General features: G+C 41.9%; 1 protein-coding gene across 1 annotated transcript in view; it reads right to left on the bottom strand.

Moving 5' to 3' along the window:
* Nucleotides 1-22888, bottom strand: part of LOC136438750 (uncharacterized) — a 40557-nt gene that overhangs the window by 17213 nt on the left and 456 nt on the right. Inside the window, exons 2-19 of the mRNA XM_066433663.1 lie at nt 22286-22485; nt 22080-22194; nt 21628-21773; nt 21182-21402; nt 20779-20893; nt 20340-20531; nt 19837-20046; nt 5879-6141; nt 4677-4824; nt 4370-4588; nt 3747-3915; nt 3277-3563; nt 2791-2988; nt 2435-2570; nt 2084-2258; nt 1664-1802; nt 1038-1301; nt 129-334 (exon numbers count right to left, since the gene is read on the bottom strand). Of these exons, the coding sequence (XP_066289760.1) occupies nt 129-334; nt 1038-1301; nt 1664-1802; nt 2084-2258; nt 2435-2570; nt 2791-2988; nt 3277-3563; nt 3747-3915; nt 4370-4588; nt 4677-4824; nt 5879-6141; nt 19837-20046; nt 20340-20531; nt 20779-20893; nt 21182-21402; nt 21628-21773; nt 22080-22194; nt 22286-22485 (3403 nt within the window). The remainder of the gene's footprint in view (nt 1-128; nt 335-1037; nt 1302-1663; nt 1803-2083; nt 2259-2434; nt 2571-2790; nt 2989-3276; nt 3564-3746; nt 3916-4369; nt 4589-4676; nt 4825-5878; nt 6142-19836; nt 20047-20339; nt 20532-20778; nt 20894-21181; nt 21403-21627; nt 21774-22079; nt 22195-22285; nt 22486-22888) is intronic.

Below are 22888 nucleotides of genomic sequence, written 5' to 3' on the forward strand. Positions count from 1 at the left end.
AGAATTCCTGCTGAACATGAACCAATCCAGGTACAGAAGTTACAGAACAGTGATGCGCGCGCACGCCGACATTGATTCAAATAACATTATGGTAGTTTAATTACATGTTTGTTTTTCAATTGACATACCTTGTATGGTTGGGAGAAAGCTGTTCATACTCGCCCACCGCATCGATAACGAGAGGAGTCCTGAAGTCTGCGGGGTTGTCGGTGTCACAGTTGATCACATCCCGGGCAGACAGGGAGGACAGCCCCGCCTTGTTATAGCCTCGAACCAGCAGCCGCAGGCAGTGGGTGAAGTCCAAGGCGTGGTCAAACGTCACCGTGTAGGTCAACTGGAACATAGCAAAGATACATGTAATAACTATGTATTATCGAAAATTCCATCAGACATCACTACGATAGTTTGGCAAAAACGTTAACCCGTCGTCTTCAATTCCATGGTGCCGACCCATTCTTGCTTTAAAGGGAAGTAAAAGTCAAATTTGGAGCAAAACAAACTCATGAATCAAGATGAGAGTACCTGCTTGGCGATAACTACAGATGGTATTTCGTTAAGTTTTCAAATTGTTAAACAATGATTCTGCAGGTATCGTTTATATACGGATTACATTCACGGAATATACAATCAACAAACTGAGATAAACTTGCAAATTTGATTCCAGTAAAACTCTCTCCTCGATAAACTAACAACTGTTATAACGTTAGGCCCCTGTCACACATGGCCGATCATTGCCTCTCGACCTTCTCCAAACGATATGATGGTGGGGAGTCAGTCGTGAGCAAGGTCAAATGTGGTTAGGAGTTGGTAAGCGAGGTTGCCAACTAGACTTTAAAAGACTTCTGTGCCAGAAGATTACACATTTTGAAAAAGTCGGAAAATCTTATTACACTTAAAATGCGATATCAGTGGGGTGAACTGGAGCTAGTCTAGGATCCAAGAAGACTTTGACAGCGCTCATGTTGCTTGAGTAGTAGTCGGGAGGAAAGTGACTGGGCCTTCAAGTACATCGCCGACGGCATAAATGACTTTTTTACCTTACTGCCTGTCGGTGCAGGATATTCAATGTTTTGCCACGGCAGTATGACGTCACCATGTCCAGTCAGCTGTGATGACATCTCGCTGCTGAGCGTCCATTCGTACCCGAGCATGTAGCTGTCGGACCCAGTCGTCACGTGACCGTGCGTGAACCGCTCCCATGTGAATGTCAGGGCGCTGGTGGTGCTGTTGTAGTGGATGTCTGTAATCTGGCCAGGGATGGGAGATTCGTGTAGAACCCGGAACCCGTCACTGAACACCGGCTATAGGAAAAAAGTGGACTGAATATATCTCTTCATATTGTTTGCTTTTGTTTGCTTTCCATTAAAAGATAAAGTCATGAAATTACTGACACATAAAGTAACACTAGAAAAAGGACTGGATCATGGAAACATTATTCGAGGCAGATAGTAACTTTTAAGTTACTATCTGCCTGGAATATCAAAATATTATGTAACTGGAATATCCAAATATTATGTAACTGTTAATAGTTGAGATATCTGAAAAGATATTGTTTCATACTATAAAGCATAAGTGATGCACATAATGCAAATTCTTTCGTGTTTCGTTCAAATTTAAAGTACAGTATTATTTTCCTTTGATATTCTAAATGATGTAATGGTACCTTGAAGCAGCCAGCTGTATGACACAGCCTCACCACAGACCGGTATTTGTCTCCACTCGTCAGACTGAGGGAGGTCCAGGTGGCTTCAGGAGACATTTGTACATTCCTGAAGTCAGTTACCTTTTCCCAGATTGTAGCGCTAAAACATGAATGATAAAAACTTAATAAGCTGTCTCAAATTCTTATCATTAACAAAACAGTCCCATTACTTTCACGGTAAAAAAATAATTGCTGCTGAATGGCGGTGACGACGATCAATCATTAGAGAGGTAGAGTAGAGAGTAATGGTAATGGTAATGTGTGATTCTACGATGTGCATCTATTTTGTAGACCGAGTATAATCGCTCCTTGAAATATACCAGTGTGTTAACTGCCTTTAGAAATTCCATACGTGGCTAGAAATTTCCATATAAAGCTCACCCATTGATGGCGTCTACCCGTTCAAGGGCCCATTCAATATGGCGGACAAACGGCCGTATGTCGTCAGCAACTGACCAATGAGCGCTGACGGCTGTTAATGAGGCCTGGTAGTCGATGTCATCTGCGCAGCCGCCATACGGGATATCAGCGTGGTGAGAAAACGTCGTGTTGTAGCCTACACATACAGTTTGCAGGGTTTAAAAAGGAAAAGTTTTATGTTGTCAAACAAAGAGTTGTCGTCAATGTAGAACCGCAGTTAATTTTCTATAACTCAATATCATTAAGATGCGCTTTGAGACTCAACCGGCAAGTTAGCTTTAAATGACACATGGGGATACATGTATGCCGTACCGAGTGCCCTGCATCCGGCCCCATCGAAAACGGTAGTGCCGTTGATGACGTCATCATCCACCACAACACGCACTCCGTCTGACGTCACAGTTGTGTTCCCTGCATCGGTCAAGGCGATGACTGTGACATAATACATCTGTGAAAACAGATTGCAATCGTTAGTATTTTGTAAATGAAATGAATCAGGATTTTCGCAATGCGCCCTGTTAATAAGGCAAAGAGACAAGATTTTTAACCGAGCAAGCAAACTTGCATTGCCGTGTACCTACATACAAGTAACCTGTACAGAATCATATAGCCTCTTTGAAGTCACAACACAAGGGCTCCTCATCCTAGCCTGCATTTTGCAAGCTTACCTGAAGCCTCTGGAGATGTAAATGATTCCACGTGAAGTGCGTCTCCATTCCTGCATTAGCGAACGAAATGACGTCATCAGTACCTGGTGTTGTACCGACCCCGACCTGATACGTCACGGAGAGACGCGAACGGGAGAACCCCCACCACTCACAGTGGAGCTGCTCAGTGCTGTTCTGAAAGTCGATGTCGCCCTCATGCTGAAAAACAAAAACAAAATCATATACTCGTTAGTGGCTGTTTTGTTTATACCACGTCCTGATTAAAGCAGATTTAAGTAGTACACTACATGTTTGCACCTCACTGACAAATAAGATATATGTCAGGTCCAAATACCAGTCTGGCATTCTGTGTAGTGTACATCTATGATATTGCATTGTAATTATACCTAGACAAATTATTGTGCATAGTGCTCAAAAACTATAATCACGTGCAGTATATTACGTTTGATTTGAATTTTAAAACTGCCGTGAAAATCGCAGCCATACCCCAAACACGGATGCCTCCCGCTGTGCGTCCGACACTTCCATGACCACTCCTTTGGACGGCACGTCTATAACATGTACGTACGGACCAGACGAGACGACCAGGCTGAGACCAGCGGTGTTCTCCGCACGGACAGACATGTAGTACGCATGCGTCCCGTGGAGCTGCCAGTCCAGAGATGACACGGGGACGCACACACATGACGGTGGGAAGGTCACGTTACACAGGTCAGTACCAGTGGCTGGTAGGGGTGTGAAGGGGTGCACTTCGGAACTTCCGGGACTGTGGCCTGTAGGAAGTTACAAGATTATACATCAAATACAGTATATACATCAAACCTACCAGAAGTACTAAACACTGCACTTAATAGTAACATTGAATTTGACACCAGCAGCCTCGATATTAGTATAGCTGTAGTTATGTTAATGTTGTATTGAATAAAGTACTGAGTTAGGAACTCTATTTTGCTTACCGACAGCAAACTCAAACAAGAGTAGACCATCATCTCCATCCGTCTCAAAGAACGCGTCTTTCTCCCACCGCCCCATCAGCATATGCTGGTCATCCTGATGTTCAAGAGTCACTTCTACCTGACCGGAAAATGTCGGCGGTGTAACATCCACTATGTAAGGGCCAAGAACCTGCAAATGAAACAAGTATTCAAAAGACGCGCAATAGCACATTGTGTTTGGTGAAGACCCCACCAATTTGTATGTTGAACATACTACTTGTCCAAAAGTATAAAACTAAAGAATACGCAGTGTTAACAGAGACAGCACGGACACAATTGTGATATAATGTAAAGTACCAAGTGGTAAATGTACCACAGCAAACAATTCACAATAATGTAGAACATCGTGGTTAGCTCAAGTCTGTGAGAAGAAACAGGTGATTACATTCATTTTGACTGAGCTTCTGCAGCCTTCTTCAGGATCAAATGATTAAATCATTATTTCGAACCTGACCATCCTAGAAAGTGACGTCAACAAGTACATGAACGACTCCCGTAGTCAGTGCTGAGTGATCCGTTAGGTTTGAATATTCAGAACTGTTTCCAAACAGACTATCCATGAGATCCGAAAAAAATCACAGTACCTTAGTTGTCACTATTTGTGCCCTGTTGACTGCCCTTATCACCAGGTAGAACTGTTTCCCCTCCCCCAGGTTGGGATGGTAGGTGCTGAAGTGTGGACGGGAGTTTGTTGATGTGAGCGGAAGTATGTCTGGAAGGTCCGGGGACTCCGTACTGCTCAACCCAACCTCGTAGTCATAGATGTCACTTTCCTGGTCCTCTCCGTACCAATGGACCGATAACTGAAATGTAGGAATCTCTGTTAGCTATCACAACTGGCGATATTTTTAACCGATGATATGATTTGGGCATCATACTTGTCATGCTTACCATATTCTCTCGAGACACGTATGTTTTGATTGACAGTTCGTCGTAAAGGTCGCAGTCACTGCCATCAGTGTACCCAGGATGCACCGTACCATTTGACATTCGGAGGAGTGGCCAAATCTCAATGTCGCCTACCTGCCCAGACACATTCCTGCAAAGAAAGACATGTTATGTAAACTATACATTCTGTAATTGACATTTTGACATAGCAATCTATCGTCAAATATATGGATTTATTTGATCCCTGCATGATAACAACAAGAGTTCGGAGACCTCAAATCTCCATGAAATATATTATGCAAATTAGATCCACATTTGCATAATCTATATTCAACTATGTTCACTGTCAAGTAACTTCCAAATGCCACAAATATGAAATTCCAGTTCTCTGTCAGAATGGAATTACAGTATTTTCTTATTAATTATGCAAATAAGGTCTTCATTTGCATATTTTCTATCTATCAATGTCCCTTTATTACTTAAGTACATATGTTGCATTTTTGAACTGTAGTACCATTGAACTGAGTTGGTTTATAAAATGCCCCCATTAATCACGCAAATTACATTTTGATTCGCATTATCATCATTTCATTATATCAAGGAACACTTAAGCTATCTATATAATAGAAACAAGTATACAGGTTTGGTTGTATATCCCTTTGTGGTTTGACCACCAGCTATTGGGTCCCTTGGGAATACTTACCCTAGTTTCGCAACTAACAGGGGCAAGCTGACACAACATGCCTAGATTCTAGAATGGAAATATAGATTTTCCTCATTACTTATGCAAATAAAGTCCCAATTTGCATAAATTGCACTTCACTGTGTACATCTTTTTCCAAGCTACCTGCATATTAGATAACACGGAAATCTGTTGTACTTTTCTTCAGTTATTCTCCGTGGAAGATTTTGACAAAAACGCCAATGCAGTTCCAGTGTCACATACCGGGGACCCAAAATCGACCGTGACCTTTGCTTTCCCACACCTAGCCACATACCAAATATCTTTACAATACATCCAGACGTTCTTGAGTTATGCTGATTACAAGCATCGGGGCACCACATAAACACACACGCAAAGACGCATACAAACACGCTCAAAACAATATCTTCATGAAAAAGCTCAATTTTTCATGGAGATGATAAAGACGCAGCTTACTTACTATATCAACTATTGCTCAGCCAATCTTTTACAGGGAACTCACCCACACCCCGGAGCCGGCTGTCGGTACCCACTCCTGTCCACCAGCCAGACGTTTCCGTCTCCGTCCCGAACAAGTCCGGGTTTGAAGTGTGCGCTGTCCACAACAACCTCCGTCAGCACGGGCGGGGTGGTGTCCACGGTCACACCGTCTGAAGACACGGGGTCTGACGGCTCCAGAGCACGGTTAAAGGCGACAACTGTGCAGTAGTAGGTGCCCGAATGTAAGGCCTCCCACGTTGTGTAGGTAGAAGTTGTATTCATACTCTACAGGTAGAACAATACTATGATCAACAGGCGACACTTTAATTCCGGACTGACACTCTAATTCCGGACGAACTTTCACCATTAAGGCATAGTTTGAGTAGGAGACTTGATATTCAAGAGTATGTTATAGTACTTGGTGAAAGTTACGTAGGTATCATCGGTAGGTCCCCTGGGACTTGGTCAGTTTTGCAGAATTTTGCAGAATTCTGCAGAAATCTGCAGAATTCTGCGCATCATCTGCAGAATTCTGCCCATCATATGCAGAATTCTGCGCATCATATGCAGAATTCTGTGCATCATATGCAGAATTCTGTGCATCATATGCAGAATTCTGTGCATGATGCGCAGAATTCTGCAAGCCATATGCAGAATTTTTCTGCCAAACACAAAATATGACTGAATTTGCAGTGCTCACGGTATTAGAAGGTGGAATACCCTGTGGATATACACTCGCTTAACTATAGCAACATATGTAAAGTCCAATTGATTCAAGATGTACATTGTCCTCTACTCCTTGTCATATCCAAAATGTCACTATACTCTGTATCTGTGTCTATATAGCCGGTATAACCACCCTTCCGTGTAACACACAAGCTTTGCAAGCACGTGCCATGGAGGCAGCTGGTTATATTACACCGAATGACGTCATGTCACATCTTACCTTCTCAGGTTTAAGTTTGAATACATGGAAGATCGTATATTGTCTAAAAGTGAGTGCTGGTTGGAAAATTACAGAGGGAAGTGAATAACAGTCTTAGTCTAGGCCTGATTTCCACACAGTTTTCATAACATCGCCAACATTACCTACCATCTGTACGGCCCTGTCGGGGTGGCTTTAGGCACACTGCCAGGCATGGCACTTGTACTTTGATCAAGACCCATCGTAACCTCGCCCAAATTTCAGAATAGCAGAATAACAGCTATCGTTTTTTGTTCATGACGAATTAGATTATGGTCATTTTGTAGCTCACTTACAAGGATCCAAGCAAATGTAGAACACAGGAGGCAGTTGATTTAAAGGGGAAAGACGGTGCATGGCTAGAATGGAGAATCAACCTTACAATTATTTTGCTAGAACATGTACAGTAGAAGCCACTTAACTGCACCTCGGATAAACGCACATTCCATTTACCTGCACCGAATCCCAAAATCCCAAACCGGTTCCTATTCACTGCATTGTTAGTGACTCTGCATATCTGCACTGCGTATTGTCACGAATGCCGGATAACTGCACCAAAATTTTTCAAAAATCGTCGACAAGTTAACTAAAAAGGTGCGCTAGATATCGGCAAACGCGGTACAAATGAGCTGATAAGTGCCTATGTAGAGGCACAATAATGCCAATATGTCTGAAATTGTTTTCACTAACAAAATAAGGTGGTCTCCATTGACAACCACGTTGATAGCGATCGTATGGGAGGTCCTGGGCGGGTCACCATAAAGAGATGCACGCCTACCAAAGCAAAGGCGGCATTGCGTTTTGGCAGACAGCATGCTGTACTCAATAAAGATTGGTCTCTACTTGTACACTGTCTTATTGCTGTGAATGTATTTAAGTTCGCAGGGATTTGATTTCGCGTTAAGGATGACATGGGGTGTTGTCGGCGGTTTTAGGTTCGCAGCAGCAGTATATTCACATACTGTTGCAATAATAAAAGACTGGCGTCTTAACATACACCTAATCGCAGTTCTCAGATCTAGTTGGAAACCGCACAGCGACTCGGTTAGGGCTACAGACGCATGGACCGACATAGCAGTCGCTTTTGACGGTGCGGTGCTGACATGATCATCTGTCACATTCTTTTGTGGCAGAGCTGAATCCGCGTCCTAGAAACTTCCTACATTCAACCGAATGATGCTATAAGAAGAATGGTCTGTCACTGATCTAAGTCATCTAACCATATCTACCCGCTGGATCCATAGTACAGTCCATTGTACAGCAATTCACCAGTCTACCATGATTTACACAGTCTAATCTGTCCAAATATGACAGGGGCTCTCTCTGGCGCTGACTGATAAAAATGGATGGCATGGCAAAACAGGTGTACCCCGCACACAATCAAAACATTATCATAAAACAATATAGATAACCGATATAAATAAATCGACATAGAATTCAACTTAACTAAGTATACAATACAAAGGTAGAGATGAATTAAAGAAACAGCACAAGATTCATAATGAGGTAGCAATTTGAACGTTACAAATTAACGAGGCATTGTAGCAAGGCAAGTGGAGCAACTGCACGCTTGTGACCATGTACAGGGTTGTTCCAAGTTGAACGATTGGCAGAACCTATTTCTCATGACAGAAAAGAGTTTCCTTTTGAAGGTAGCCACGTCGGCAGGGCTTGAAGCATTTGTACCCAGCCTTCTTGTTTCAACCTCAAGTTTGTTCCAAATCGAGATGAGGAAAGGTGTGAACGAGAATGCAAATGCTGATGTTTTAAGTCTAGATGGAACTAACATGTATGGCCTTAGTCTACGGGTTGTTCTTGTAGGAAAGTTGGCTAGGCTCGCTACATCCAAGTCGAACACCTTTGCATGGGACTTAACAATTATGCTACAACATCAGATATTTCCCTTCTGTAAGACAGAGGCAGCAAGCCTAGGCTAGACAGTCTTGACTTATAGTCGAGGTGACCTGCGGAGGGCCCAAGAATGAATTTCGATGCCCTCCGCTGGACGCCCTCAAGAAGGGCTGTGAGATTACGTGACATAGGGCTCCAAACTGGTGAGCAATATTCAAAAACACTTCTGACAATAGAAAGGTACAACGCTTTCCAAATGTCAGGGTTGGAATTGAACCCTACAGTACGATTTAGAAAACCAAGCATTGAGTTTGCTTTAGCTACCATACTAACAATGTGGTTGTCCCACTTAAGGTCAGATTTTGATTTGACACCAAGGTCAGACATGTTGTCCACTACTGTAACAGTGAAATATGAACCTGACATGTGATAGTTGTAAGTACATGCAATAGGACACTTGGAACGAGTAAATCTCAACACTTAACATTTGGATAGATTAAAACTCAGCTTCTATATGCATGTGGTACTCCAATCGTGCAGAGAGCAAATGTCTTCTTGCTAGACCCATACCATAGCCCCGCCCACCTCCGTCAAAACATAGAAATGCAAAATTAAAACATAAGCAGTCACTCTCTCATTGGTCGAACCGCTACTTTGTGATGGACAGTCAGGATCATTCTTTTAGAATTTCTATCAGTTCTCACCACACAACGACATTGTATCTTTGCTCCTTTGATGTCGATATATAGTGTTATTGAAACTTACTTTGTGTAGGAATGACTAGAAATTGAATTTTTTTTTTATTCAAGTTTCAAGCAGCCTCATAAAATTCTCTGCCCTACTCACTCTGGATGCCTTTAAATTCAGCCCTTGTAAGTTCTTACTATTTAACACCCCCAGTTTAATGCTGGAGTTCCAGAGTGGCCTCCTAGATCTCAGTTTTATGTCTTATGCATAACTATACATAATGGGTCCAAGTTTTGTTTAAGTTTCTTCAGATTATTCATGATCATTGATAATACTTCAATATATATATTCATAGAAATCAATCAATAAATGAATATATGATGTTTTACCTGTTTTGCATAAGGGAGTCAGAGAACTATAAGAGAGAACTTTATTTCGCCACATAAGGTGTGAAGTCTATTGAACAATTATTAGTGAAACTAGGGAACATTGCGAGCAAGCTAGTCAGTTATGGACATTTTGTCATGATTGCTCCGACAGCAATTGAATAAGAAAATGTGTCCATTTTAAGTTGCCTTTGGTATTTACAATTTCTACCTGTAATATATCAAATCTCAAAATCATCATTAGCTGAAATACTGCAATTGTTTTACCAATCCTAGTAACACCAGGAGCTGTTTCAGCAACTAGGTCAACAATTCCAGTAGCTGCTACATGCTGTTAAGTAGGCTAATAGTTTATCTAAGGATCATTCTGTAGATAGGTGTGACAGATTGGTTTGTATAACAGTATCCCCATGTGATACTAGCCCTCACTTACAGGGTAACCTGTGACTGTGAGGTGTGCCAAAGTGGCCAGGCCAGATGTGGGCTACAGTGGGCAGGCTACTCTCCAAGCAGAGGTTAGGAGAGAAGATTGTGATCGAGAGAGAGAGAGAAAACAGGGCATATGATAAGATGGTCACAACCTTCTCTCCCAACCTCTGCTTGGAGAGTACTTTTGTAAGGATTTTGTAAGGCATAATGGCCTTTGAAGCCATTTTAGGAGAAGACTGTGACAATTCTGTCCAGCTGAGAAAGGATCTCTTTGCCTGTTTAGTATTAGTTACGCATTCATGGTTGGCTACTTCCATGCATGGCTTCAGATATAGATGAGAAGCTTGTCTATGTACATGTACATGCATGTGCATGCCAATCGCCCATTCCATAGCAACCACAAGCCGTGGTGGAGGGCCATTGAAAAAAAATAATGCAAAATATGCTCCACAATTATTTTCCTCTCAGAATGCCGGAAATAGGGATTACGAGGGTTCAAAATGTCATAGACAATTAAATCTGATGTCATTGAGGGATTTGCCCCGGTCAACCTGGCAGGTATCTCCTATAGTGGCTTTGTGTACATGTATCAGAGATATGATACACTGCTTCTGTTTGAACCTTAATACTGGGAATAGTAGGTTGATCATTCATTTACATGACTGTGTAAGTACAAACGTATGTGATAAATATGTGACAGGTGAAGTTAGTCAGGGAATAACCATGTTTAGCCTTGAATCTTTGGACCAGTTGATAAATCTGAGACCAATCTGTCTGATACCTCTGGGTGACCTGAACAACCCACTAAGTTGACCTGACTCAATGACCCCTTTCTCAGAACCCAAGAAACTGGGGCAAAATGATCCCCTGGTATGTCCACCCGATTATGGGCCTGAAGACCTTCGGGACTGGCCTTCCACAGGACAAGGCACTGACATAGTGGACGCTGTGTTGTTTTGTTTCATAGCTGTGAACAGTTCTGGTGTCTTGTCTTCTTCATTTTTTTCTTGGCTTGTAAGTTGTAGCCTGGATGCCAGACTATTTCCAGGACCTACACAGGCCAGTTCCTCGGCTACAGGGCCAACACACCAACTTTTACCACAGCCGCTACCCCCAGTCAGAAAAACAAAACAAAGGAAAAGATCTTTTCATATGTTTTATGCCTTAGATTCTACTCTACTTAATTTTCATATCATTGCCATACAGAGAGTGGGGGATGGTGACAAATGATATTTAGCTTATACAGGTGAGAAAGTCTTTTTCCAAAGGTTACAACTGGTTGGTCCAAGGAGGTATTTAATATAAAACCTCCTTGGCAGTTGGTCTAAGTTAGAGTACTACTTTAACCGGCTGTACCTCAGTTACATGTACCTTTTGTGTTATTTGCTACATGTTCTATCAATCTCGTTCTTGTTATTTATTTATTTATTTATTTCGATTTACCACATTTGTGGAAGGATTGACATAACAGGTGAACTATCACCTTTTCAAGATGTCATCCCAGACCGGACTGTAAGGTTTGGACCATCACACACCGGGGCATGCCCCTACATGTACTCTTTTTCGAAAGGTGTGGTGGGTTCTTTAACATTGTTAACACTATTTACAATCTTATGAAGGTCAGATTCTACATGTTGATAACATGTTTTAGGACAATTGATTTTTTTGGCACCTGCGGGATACTGCGGGTGGCTTTTGAAGTCTGCCCTTAAGCCCAGCTGTTTCAACATACTATGGGTGGAGGCTTGGAGTTAAACATTGACTCAGATTGGCAGGGATAGGGATGAAGCTTTCAAATACATGTACATGTACATGTATATACTGGTGTGTGAAACTAGTAAAACATAAGAGGAGCAGAGAGTAGAACAGTCTCCTGGCTCCCGCAGAGCAGGGATCGAACCCGGGTCTGCCGGCCCACACACAAGCTAACCACTAGGCTAAAAGGTCCAGACCAGTTACATTGTAGACTAGTCAGTTAGTGGCGCTTGACCCCACTGTTGCACTAGTAATACTATGATTGAGACCCATGGGGCATTAACTAAAGATTTTCATGTAAAAGCATTGAAGCAAGATAACGATGATGTCGGTGGGTCTTTAGAATCATGAAGCTTGGAGACCAGGAATAGATGTATTCGTAATGGCAGACAACAAAGTAAAGTACACATATGTACTGGGAATTGAGGTCATGTAATTATCAAGAATCTATTTTCTCATTACTCTGTTTTCTATGGAGGTTGAGGCACAAATAAAACTAGTAAATGTATTGTTACAGTACTGTTACATACATGTTGTACTCTGGGGGAACTTGCAGATACTAAGACTAGTGCTATATATTGAAAGTTTTAAATCATTGGAAGACAACAACCTCACTTAATAATCTAGATGATAGTAGAGAGACATAGCTGCAACCTACAGCCTGAAAATGCATGTACAGTGTAGTTACCTGTACCAAGCAGGTTCAATTCATACCTGGGTGATTTGAACCTCCAATGCCTGTAACATGTACCAGGGTACATAATTCTCACCTTGAAAAGATTGCAACAGATCTCCTACCTAACGTCCCCAGTATAATGCACCCCAAATTGTATATATAAACTGTGCATACCTGGGGGTGCTGCACAAGATATCTCTCAAATACACTGTTTTTCAAAGTGGCAGTTTTATGTAACCCGGCAGATTAATGTTAATGGAGGTTACAGATCCAACTTTCCAAGCTTCAATAATTATTGGGCAGTCAGTTTCAAAAGTGGAAAGTCCTTCAAATTTAGACTGACAACGGTCATGCGATTATTGTTGTGAGCAACGATTCTGTTTAGATACACGGTCAGGTAATATCACGGGACCCCCGCGGCACAGAATGCCATTGATGTGCGCGTATGACTCAAAGTGAACTCTTGCGCACAAATTCAATATGGCAGGGGAACCGCTTGTTTTCTTAATGCAAAAACTGAAGTTTTTACTGACTTTGCAACAACTGTTGCCCTGCAGATGTACAATGTACTACTGCACATGAGACGTTGAGAACGTGCTCAACAGAGATGGGCAATACCTGTGATTTAATCTGACGTTTGCGGCCCCCTCCGGGATCGAAGAATGGGAGCATACCAGAGTAGCCACTGCCATGGTGGCAGGGCGTCGCACCAGAATAACCGGTTTCAGATGAGAAAATATGTTTCCATTGCTAACTGCATGCATATTTACAAAGAAAACGATAGAAACTTTCCTTCCCGGACAGGAAACAGCACCCTGTAGGCTTATTAGCATATCACCCACTTCCATCGCTGGGGACAGTTCTTCTTTAGACAAGAAAAAAAAAGCCACAAGCCCCTCGCTGAAGGGTCGCACGACCAGGTCCAAGGTGGTCGTGACATTACCGTTTATAGCCGTCTCACGACTATTTTGATCCTTTTTAGACGGCCAATAAATACCGGCGACGTTGTGACGATAGGCAGCTGCACGACATTCAATCGTCGCCAGTCTAAAGAACGAAGGCCATAATTTGAGGAGCCATTGAAAACGATTTGATACATTCAATTGAGATAAATGGGCCCAATACCATGCAGTTCAGTCAACAGTGAAAATATGAATCTCCATATAGAAAATTTGGAACAAAGGAACACTGGGCACCATCATCAGACTGTAATTCTAGCACCCAACATACTGGTTACCAAAAGTAAAGGTTTTCTACTGAACTACTGAATATTTCTTTGTATCTCTTACTTAGAATGCAATGTTAGATAACTCCAAGCAGGAAATATCTTGGCTCCCTTTAATTCTTGTTTCGGGACTATCTTGTTGGCATCCTTGGATTATTCTACCCCAAGCACCACCATACAGTCATGTACTCTAAATTTCGTGGGAGATTCCTGCCCAACTACAAGACCACAGAAGTGTACTCTACTCAACTCTGTAAACTGACAGGCCTCTGCCCAGACCTGCCCCAGCTGGTCACCTGGGAGAGGTTTTATTTTCACAGTAATCTAGGAAAGTTTACCAGCACCACTAAATTGCAAAATGCAGCAAATCTGATATTCTTCAACAGAAAGGAAGGAGTTCAACTTATTAAATGTATTTTCATCTTTTTAAAAGCTTTTAACTTTACATGTTTCTTTTAAACCTTGATGTTCTACACTCTAGTTGATTTCTGTTTCACTGTATGAATTTCCAGCCCCTTCTCACAAGGGATCCAATAGGTGTCTGGTGGTGGAGGTAGAAGTCATGACAAAAGGTCAAACAGATGCATTTCAGGCATGATCTTCAATTCATTTTCACTCCTATTAAACCTTTCCTACAGGTTGTACATTTTAACTTTGTGAAACATATTTCTTGAAAGCATGAATATTTTTTCAACACTTTTTCAAGTGATCATTCATTTTCATCTACCAGAAGCTAGCATAGTATCTAGAAATCAAGGACATTATACACTTTTTTCACAGTAATCATTGTATGCATGCTGACATGTACTGCATGCATGTCCATTGTACATGAGGTAAGGTCATCTTTCCCAAAGTTCAGGAGAATGTATGGATGAGGACAGTATCCTGTGGTGAAATAGTCATTTTAACCCAGACAAGAGCATGTTTCCCCTACACCACCCTGCCCTAGGGTATATGATCCTGCCAGGACCAGAACATAGGGCAAATCCAGAGACCAGTGTTAATTACTTCAGTTGACAACCTGACCCTCCCGAGGTGTCCTGACCCAGAAAACAGTTCTCTGACAGTGTCTGCTCTCACAAGAGTGCACTGTCAGAATATTGTGTTGCCATTTTAGAGAGACACTAAAAACAAAACTGTAAAACAGCATATTTCCATAATGATGGTGAACTGTAAATGTAGGTGCTAAAGTTTATGATTTATGACTATTTGCATTAAAGAAGACAGCTTTTTTTATTTGCATACACAAGGAGACAGATAACAAATACTGTCTTGATCAAATCCTATCTATTGCGTCCAAATACTGCCTTGAACCCTGAATCATTTTTTACTCATGACTGATATATGTAACATACAACTTATATCTACAAAATATCTACTTTGTGATTGTATAGGGTAAGATGTGTACATTACTGCACATAGCAAAGACAAGATATAACGTTAAGTGTCTATACTGGAAATTCATTTTTCACACATACACACATGCACATACAAAAAGGTACATATAAATGTAGAACAGCTACATATTAGCACAAAGCCGAAATGGTAACATTCACACAATACAGTGAGACATGCACCACTTTCTTTTCTGGTCTCTGGCCACAGCATTTCCAGTTTCCCTGAAGGAACACCAAGCCTGCTTTCTGGCAGGGATTGGGATTAACCATTATACGCCTGTCATTCAACAATGTTGTCCCTGGCTGAGGGCATATTGCAGGTGGAAAGGATTCTGGTTTATACATATAGAATGAACTGTGGGGGTTTGCACACAATAGCAGCAGTGTGAGCTGACCTCATGACCTCCACTGGGGTAGCAGCACCAGTAGTAAGGTTAGGGTCAACCCTTCAAAACATAACCTACCCCACTGGATTGTAACACTATATCAAAGACAGTCTCCTGGCTCCCTGGAATCGAAGCTCAACCTACAGCGCAAACCAAACGCACTTACTATATATAGTAAGGCTTAAAGGACTCATTAGACTGGTCAGTAAGAGGCGCTTGTATCTCACTGTTACACTATGCCCCCTTATCTTTTTGGATTCTTCCTGAAATCTCTGAGTTCAATATCCCTATATGGCACTTTTGCCATTACAGTAACAAGACTGGTGTGGGAACCAATGAAACGCAAGGGGCACGTGGTACTGGCTCCTGGGAATCAAACGCTGGCCGCCAGTGCCCAAAAAGAAATGCACTTAACCAGTACCGCCATAATAATAATATCAGGTGTATTTGCAGCCAGTGCCACAGGCAGGTACCCAATGTGTAGGGTAATGAGGCTGTTTAACGTGTTCGAGGCACCTCCTCGAGCACGGGACCCCCGTTTTACGTCCCTCCCGGAAGACGATTTTGTGGAAAGCTTTCGTGAGGCTACAGCAATCCGGACGTCCTTGGTTGGTCCCCCATCCAAGCACTGTCCGGACCGCGCGTTGCTTAACTTCCGAGATCGAGGGATCGGGTGTATCCAACGCGCCACGCGGCCGTAGCAATAAGGTCCGGACCCCTTAGACTGGTCAGTAGGACTAACTTAAAGGATAGATTCATGTACATTGTAAGTAGTGGCCACACGTGTGGGCTTCCTTGCCACAACTCAGCTATTCTTGAGCTGAGATAAATAGATGTGAACTGGTCACCCCAAGCAACATTAGGTACTTGTCCCTCTTGTCAACTGACACAAACTGGATGATTTATCTCACCAGAAGGGCGATAGCCTGGTAATAGCCTAAACAGGGGGCTGAGGGTCTCCTGAGGACTAGCTCAGTAATCTAGCATGTAATTGAGACAAATGAAATTAGTCATAGCTTCCAGGGGGTGCTTCCTTCCTCCAATTGAAGTAAGTAGTCACCATCTGAGCTTCTCCCCATCACATCTTTACTACTTGGCATTGATTTAGATTTGCTGTACATTCAATACTTAATATCTTTTTGTACATTACTTTGCCTTGATGTGTATATTATGTAGGCTTTAGATCCTTTTGAAGACTTCAGGGTAACTTGGGAACATTATCCACTAATGAGACACCTGTGACAAGATGTTTTGTCAACCATTCTAGTGATTCTACTATCATAACCTGATGTGGCAGTACAGCATTTATAATAATTGATGTTCATTTCATGCACAATACATTGTATATGCATGTAGCTTATTATCTTTCTCCTACTTTCAAACAACATATGAAAGAGAGAATGAATGCCAAAGATGAAAATCCTGTAAATCTCTAGCCTCCGTTGCAGATCTTCCCACTAGCGATTTTTCAACTTATCAGGTCCAGGGTCTTTGGCATCTGCTTGAGGCCACATATCTGCTAGGGATCCTGAAACCGCTGTGAGCTTACAATATCTTTTACCGCACAATACTATCACCAAGCAGATGCTACAAGCTGTGTGAAGTTACAAGCTCACCACGGTTTCAGGATCCCAAGCAGATACAGGGGCTCAAGCAGATACGGCCAACCAGCCCCAAAACATGGACCTGATAAATTCGCTAATGGGAAGGACTGTTACGGAGGCTTGTCAATCTCACAAAGTCAATGACTGTACTGGCTGTCTCTGCTACATGTATCCATGCACCGATGATAACTATATTGTACATTTACATGTAGTGTGTGAGTTCATTGTATTTTCGGAACCTGCTTCTTTTAGTCAGAATAAGATACATGTACAGCAGCAGCCTCAAGAAATCAGCGTTTTGGGAAAATTTCTTATTAATGTTAGATATTGGGTATAACTATAGACCAAATGTCAGCAATGAATGACAAATGACATTCATATCACATAACAGTAAGTATCGCACACCTCCCATAGACCACCTGAAATAGAGAAAATCACCCTCAATGCTAGCAGTATCATTGGACCCTTTTTTAACATAATCATGTTATCATAGTTCTAGGCTAAGAATACATCAAATTGGCCTGAACTTCTAATGTTATTTCCAAAAATTACTGGGATGGACTTTGACAGTTTGATGTATCATATGGTTCTACTTGCTTCATGCACCTCAGAATAAATTTCTGCCATCTTTTATGCCATGGAAAAGAAGATCGAAATTCCTGAGTTGCCAGCTTTGTAACTGCGAAAACTTTGACATGATGACTCGAGATATCAACAGCGCTCATAGGATTTTTTCCACAAAAGCCAGGCTTCAAATGGCCTGAGTGCAATTAGTTTTCCCACAGCTCCCATACTCCAAACTAAACAAGTAATTTGTGGGGAGTACCAGCTTTTTTCCTAGAACAATTGTAGCTATGGGGTGGAACTCGTTGTACCCAAGCACAGGGAAACGTTAACAATGGCGTCTATGCCACATTTGCACGCGGCCATGCAGGCGGTGGTGGAACCCTACCACGTGACTGGCTTATCCAATCAGCTCCGGGCCATAATTCGGCCTTTCTCGCAAAATCACACGAGATCTTGCGAAACAGGGCAAGATCGCAGGAGAACGACGCGAGATCTTGCAAGGTCACATCAGAACTTCAATTATCTAATGGACATTCATGTTTGCACTCTCGGACGTGTCTGAGCTTTTCTCGAAGCCCTACCCCCTGCATTTTTCGTCATCATGTTTATGAGAAATGTACCTACAATTTGATACAAATTCTTACAGGGAAGGACATCGAAAAGTTATTCTATATAATTTCAAAGTTAGGACATGTCATGTAAACAAAAAACAGTGACCGCTACTTTCCGTTACTTTGTTTTCCGCCAAACCTCAACCAAACTTCCCCCGGCAAGAACTGGCGCCTTGCTCTGACATTTTTGTATGAAAAATAACTTTGACCGCATGTCTGAAAAGAAATTGTGTCTAATTGGAGGTAAAGTTTGGCGGGAAGTTGGAATGGGACAATCGGGACGCCATTTTCCGGTCTGTCGCAAAATCGCAAATTTGCATAAAATGACCAAAATCTATTGTCGGTAAGCCGTTTCCCTGTGCCAATACCGTAGAGGTATTCTCATAAGATAGCTTTAAACAATGCATGCAGTTGCATATTACATAATTTATTTAGGTGAGATGTGACAAGTCGTTTGGTGTAATATAACCAGCTGCTGCCACACAGCATGCCTCTGCGAAGCTTGTGTGTTGCGCGGAAGGGTGGTTATACCGGCTATATAGACACAGATACAGAGTATAGTGACATTTTGGATATGACAAGGAGTAGAGGACAATGTACATCTTGAATCAATTGGACTTTATATGTTGCTATAGTTAAGCGAGTGTATATCCACAGGGTATTCCACCTTCTAATACCGTGAGCACTGCAAATTCAGTCATATTTTGTGTTTGGCAGAAAAATTCTGCATATGGCTTGCAGAATTCTGCATATGATGCGCAGAATTCTGCATATGATGCGCAGAATTCTGCATATGATGTGCAGAATTCTGCAGATGATGTGCAGAATTCTGCAGATGATGCGCAGAATTCTGCAGATGATGTGCAGAATTCTGCAGATGATGCAGAATTCTGCAAAATTCTGCAAAACTGACCAAGTCCCAGGGGACCTACCGATGATACCTACGTAACTTTCACCAAGCACTATAACATACTCTTGAATATCAAGTCTCCTACTCAAACTATGCCTTAATGGTGAAAGTCGTCCGGAATTAGAGTGTCAGTCCGGAATTAAAGTGTCGCCTGTTAATCGTAATTTCTTTCCAATAAGGTACTAAGTTCTCATTGATACCGTTTATGCTGACTTTAAGCAAATTGTCCTAATAACTTTTCAGAATGATTCCTACCAACACAGATGAACTTTCAAGTGAACTTAATCTTCTATACCTTATTATGGTGACAATCTATATCGCGTGGAATGAGGCTAATTCCTTGTTACATGACATGATGTGGAAATAAACGAGTTTTAGAATATATCTTAACAACGTTAAACTTTATAACTTATTACCTATGGTACGCAATTCGTGAAGGACTAGTAAGAGATATTAAGAATGACTACTCTTGTGAAAAATTACATAGTATTTACGATGCAGTATAGTATGATAATATTATATAGCAACTTACAACAGAGTCGTTGCCGAGAGACGTCATGTTCTCCAAGGTAAGGCATTCCGGTGCGACGGACACCAGGTAAAACATGACGCCGCTTTCTCTGTCCAAGAACCCTTCCCATGATGCATGTATGACGCCGTCCTGCTGGTAGTCTGTGTCTGTCTCACCGGGGAGACTGTCGTGAACATGGCCGGAGAGCGGGGGGCTGGCGTCAACCGTCACCTGGGGTGAGGTATAAGTATACAAATGTACTAGATAGCTTAAAGATTCTGTACAATAGGGGTGCGAGTCAAAATGTCAAAATTAAAGTACATCAAATCTCATTCTATCCCTGACGGATACGGCATCATTCAAAACCATAACTTATACTTGATGAAACGAACACGGACTATCTTCAGGCTACTTAAGGGTTGTAAAGGTAAATAATTTTCATTGTGAACTCTTGAAATGTCTGCATATTTCGAGTGTAGATGATTTGCATTGATAAGAGTAAGGTAAGGCAGATACACCCCTACCTGTAACGTCTTTTGTGTCTGTAACATGGCGTTATTTGTGACTGTAATGACGAAGTGATAGTCAAAGTCGTGGGTTCCAAGTGGGTAGTTCATCTTGTCTTCATCCAGTTCAAACTGGTAGTTCCGGATGTAACACTCCCTGTCTTTGGGGATACAGGTGCACATGGGCGGAGAGCACTCCGACTCGTTTACCTGGAATTTGAAATGATGCCTTTAGGACTGCGGATGCCTATTTTCTATCTTACTTGGAAAATCTAAAGATTATTTCAACTTATTTCGCAACATGACAATTTGATATTTTCTCCAAGCAGTGTGCCAGAAACAGGCTGATCGGAAAACGTAACAATTTTGCTTTTACTTGGAGATTGAAAATAAGAGGGCTACTGAAAAACTGTATTACAAACCGTTATTTGAATTCGGTGCATTATGTGTAATTTACTTTGCGGACAGCAACTTGTCCTTCCCCGTGCACCACCCGTGGGTCCGCCATGTCGTGCAGCTGCCAGTGGATCTCATGCAGCCCGCTGTGGTCGTCATAGGCTGTGAACACCACCCTGAAAACGAAACAACAACAGCAAACGGTTATGGCCGCGTGGAGCTATTACTGTCGAATCGAGGTAACCTCATGGTACCTAATGGCAGCATCTCTGGAGAACAAGAGGGATAGAGAGAGTATATCTAATTCACCCAAATACATACCAAAAAGGAATATTCAGAAATTGAAAAGAAATATGGCGTGGATGTTGTGAAGGAAATTAAACACCGCCCAGTATTGAACAAAACTATAACGTAGTGTCAGCTGTATTGATTTTGATTACTAAGAAAACAAAAGGGAATGTTACGTCATATTGAAGAGGTCCTCTGAGTTATGTACAGCCAACCCAGTGATGTCATGACGTGAGAGTGAGACATCATCCACAGTTGGTGGAGACGAGTCCACGTGGAAAATGACGCTGTCCACAGCAACGTTTCCCATGACGTCAAAGGCGCGAACCCAGACCCGGATGGTGTCTCCGTCCTGTCGGGCGATGTCCAGGTCTTCTTGTTCCATCTGAGAAGGATTCTCAATATAGCGGATAGATTTTAGTGATTCGACTTTCCAACAGTCTTTTGAAAGTCCGAGGATATTAATGAAGTTTCTGATCGATAATATCAAAGTGAATGTTTTGGTCAAGTTGCTGATAAGATGCTGAATTAATAGAAATAGGAAACTGATTCTTAGACGCGTCTTGAAGTTACAGACTTCAATTGTTTCTTCGAATATTTTTGTACCTTGTTTGTGACTTACCAGTTCATCTATAACGTTTCTCCAGTTACCGGGAGGACATGTGAGACTCCGTCCTCCGTGATGATCTACCGCCCAGTCGGTCTGAAACAGCACGACACCATTCTTGTTGGGAATAGCCTCCCGGGATCTGGTAACAGGCGGAAGACCTTTCGAGAGAATGCGAAAGTAATCGACATGTGATCTGACGATAAGAAAAAAAAATCATCATCATCATCATCATCATCATCATCATCATCATCATCATCATCATCATCATCATCATCATCATCATCATCATCATCATCATCATCATCATCATCATCCTCATCCTCATCATCATCCTCATCATCATCCTCATCCTCATCATCATCATCATCACCATCATCTTTCTTACTTACTTGAAGCATAAAATAAATAAAAAGATAAATTAATGCAAAAGGTAAGTCTACAAAACTAATATTATGCAAAAATACCTGTCAGTTCCTCGTACCCAGTTGTGATTGAAGGTTGATGTTCCTTAATATTATTCAAGAACTTGTTATCGCGGTGCAGCTTGTTGAAGAAATGACCTGGCCACTTTACTCGTATCTCACGGGGTTAAGATCATGGTAATTATTAGTGTCTAGCTTATTATTTTACTACCAAATTGTTGTGCTACAATAAAGGTTACATTTTTTACCTTTGCCCCGTTTCCTGCACTGTCCTGGAGGTCAGTCTGCCAAGTAGAGTTGCTGGGGACAGCCCACATAGGGTAGTGCCCGGATGTATCCACCTCTACTGTACTGCTGTTGTCGAAGATGAGGAATCGGCGTGCTGAGTTGAAGTTTCCGTTACCCGGACCGCAGGAGTCTTCAACAGTCAGAACTACACTGTACACACCTGGAAAAAATGATCATGCACTCACGTTAGAGGGACGCAAACATTCACGTTTTCCAAAACTTTGTGATATGAAAGTAATGAGGTATTCATAATATGCCATTTACAGAACAAAAGTGTCCGTGTCGAAAAGATACACTATTATATATATGTTGAGATCGTTCTGAATTTTGGGCTCATTTCGTTGTGATTATTATCTACTTATGGTTACATTAAGAGTAACGTGGGGCGCCCTAACATACATAGCACGCGCCCTAACAAAGCAGGGATGTGTTACTGATATAATTGTACATAAGTACGCTGTGTTGTTGCCACTGACTACCAAGTCCATGCACAGAGCTGCATTTGCATTCAAATATACGCTGCGATGTTCAAAGATTTATTACATCCTAACAAATGATTCGGA

This window comes from Branchiostoma lanceolatum, chromosome 7, assembly GCF_035083965.1.
Source record: "Branchiostoma lanceolatum isolate klBraLanc5 chromosome 7, klBraLanc5.hap2, whole genome shotgun sequence".
Classification (NCBI taxonomy): domain Eukaryota; kingdom Metazoa; phylum Chordata; class Leptocardii; order Amphioxiformes; family Branchiostomatidae; genus Branchiostoma; species Branchiostoma lanceolatum.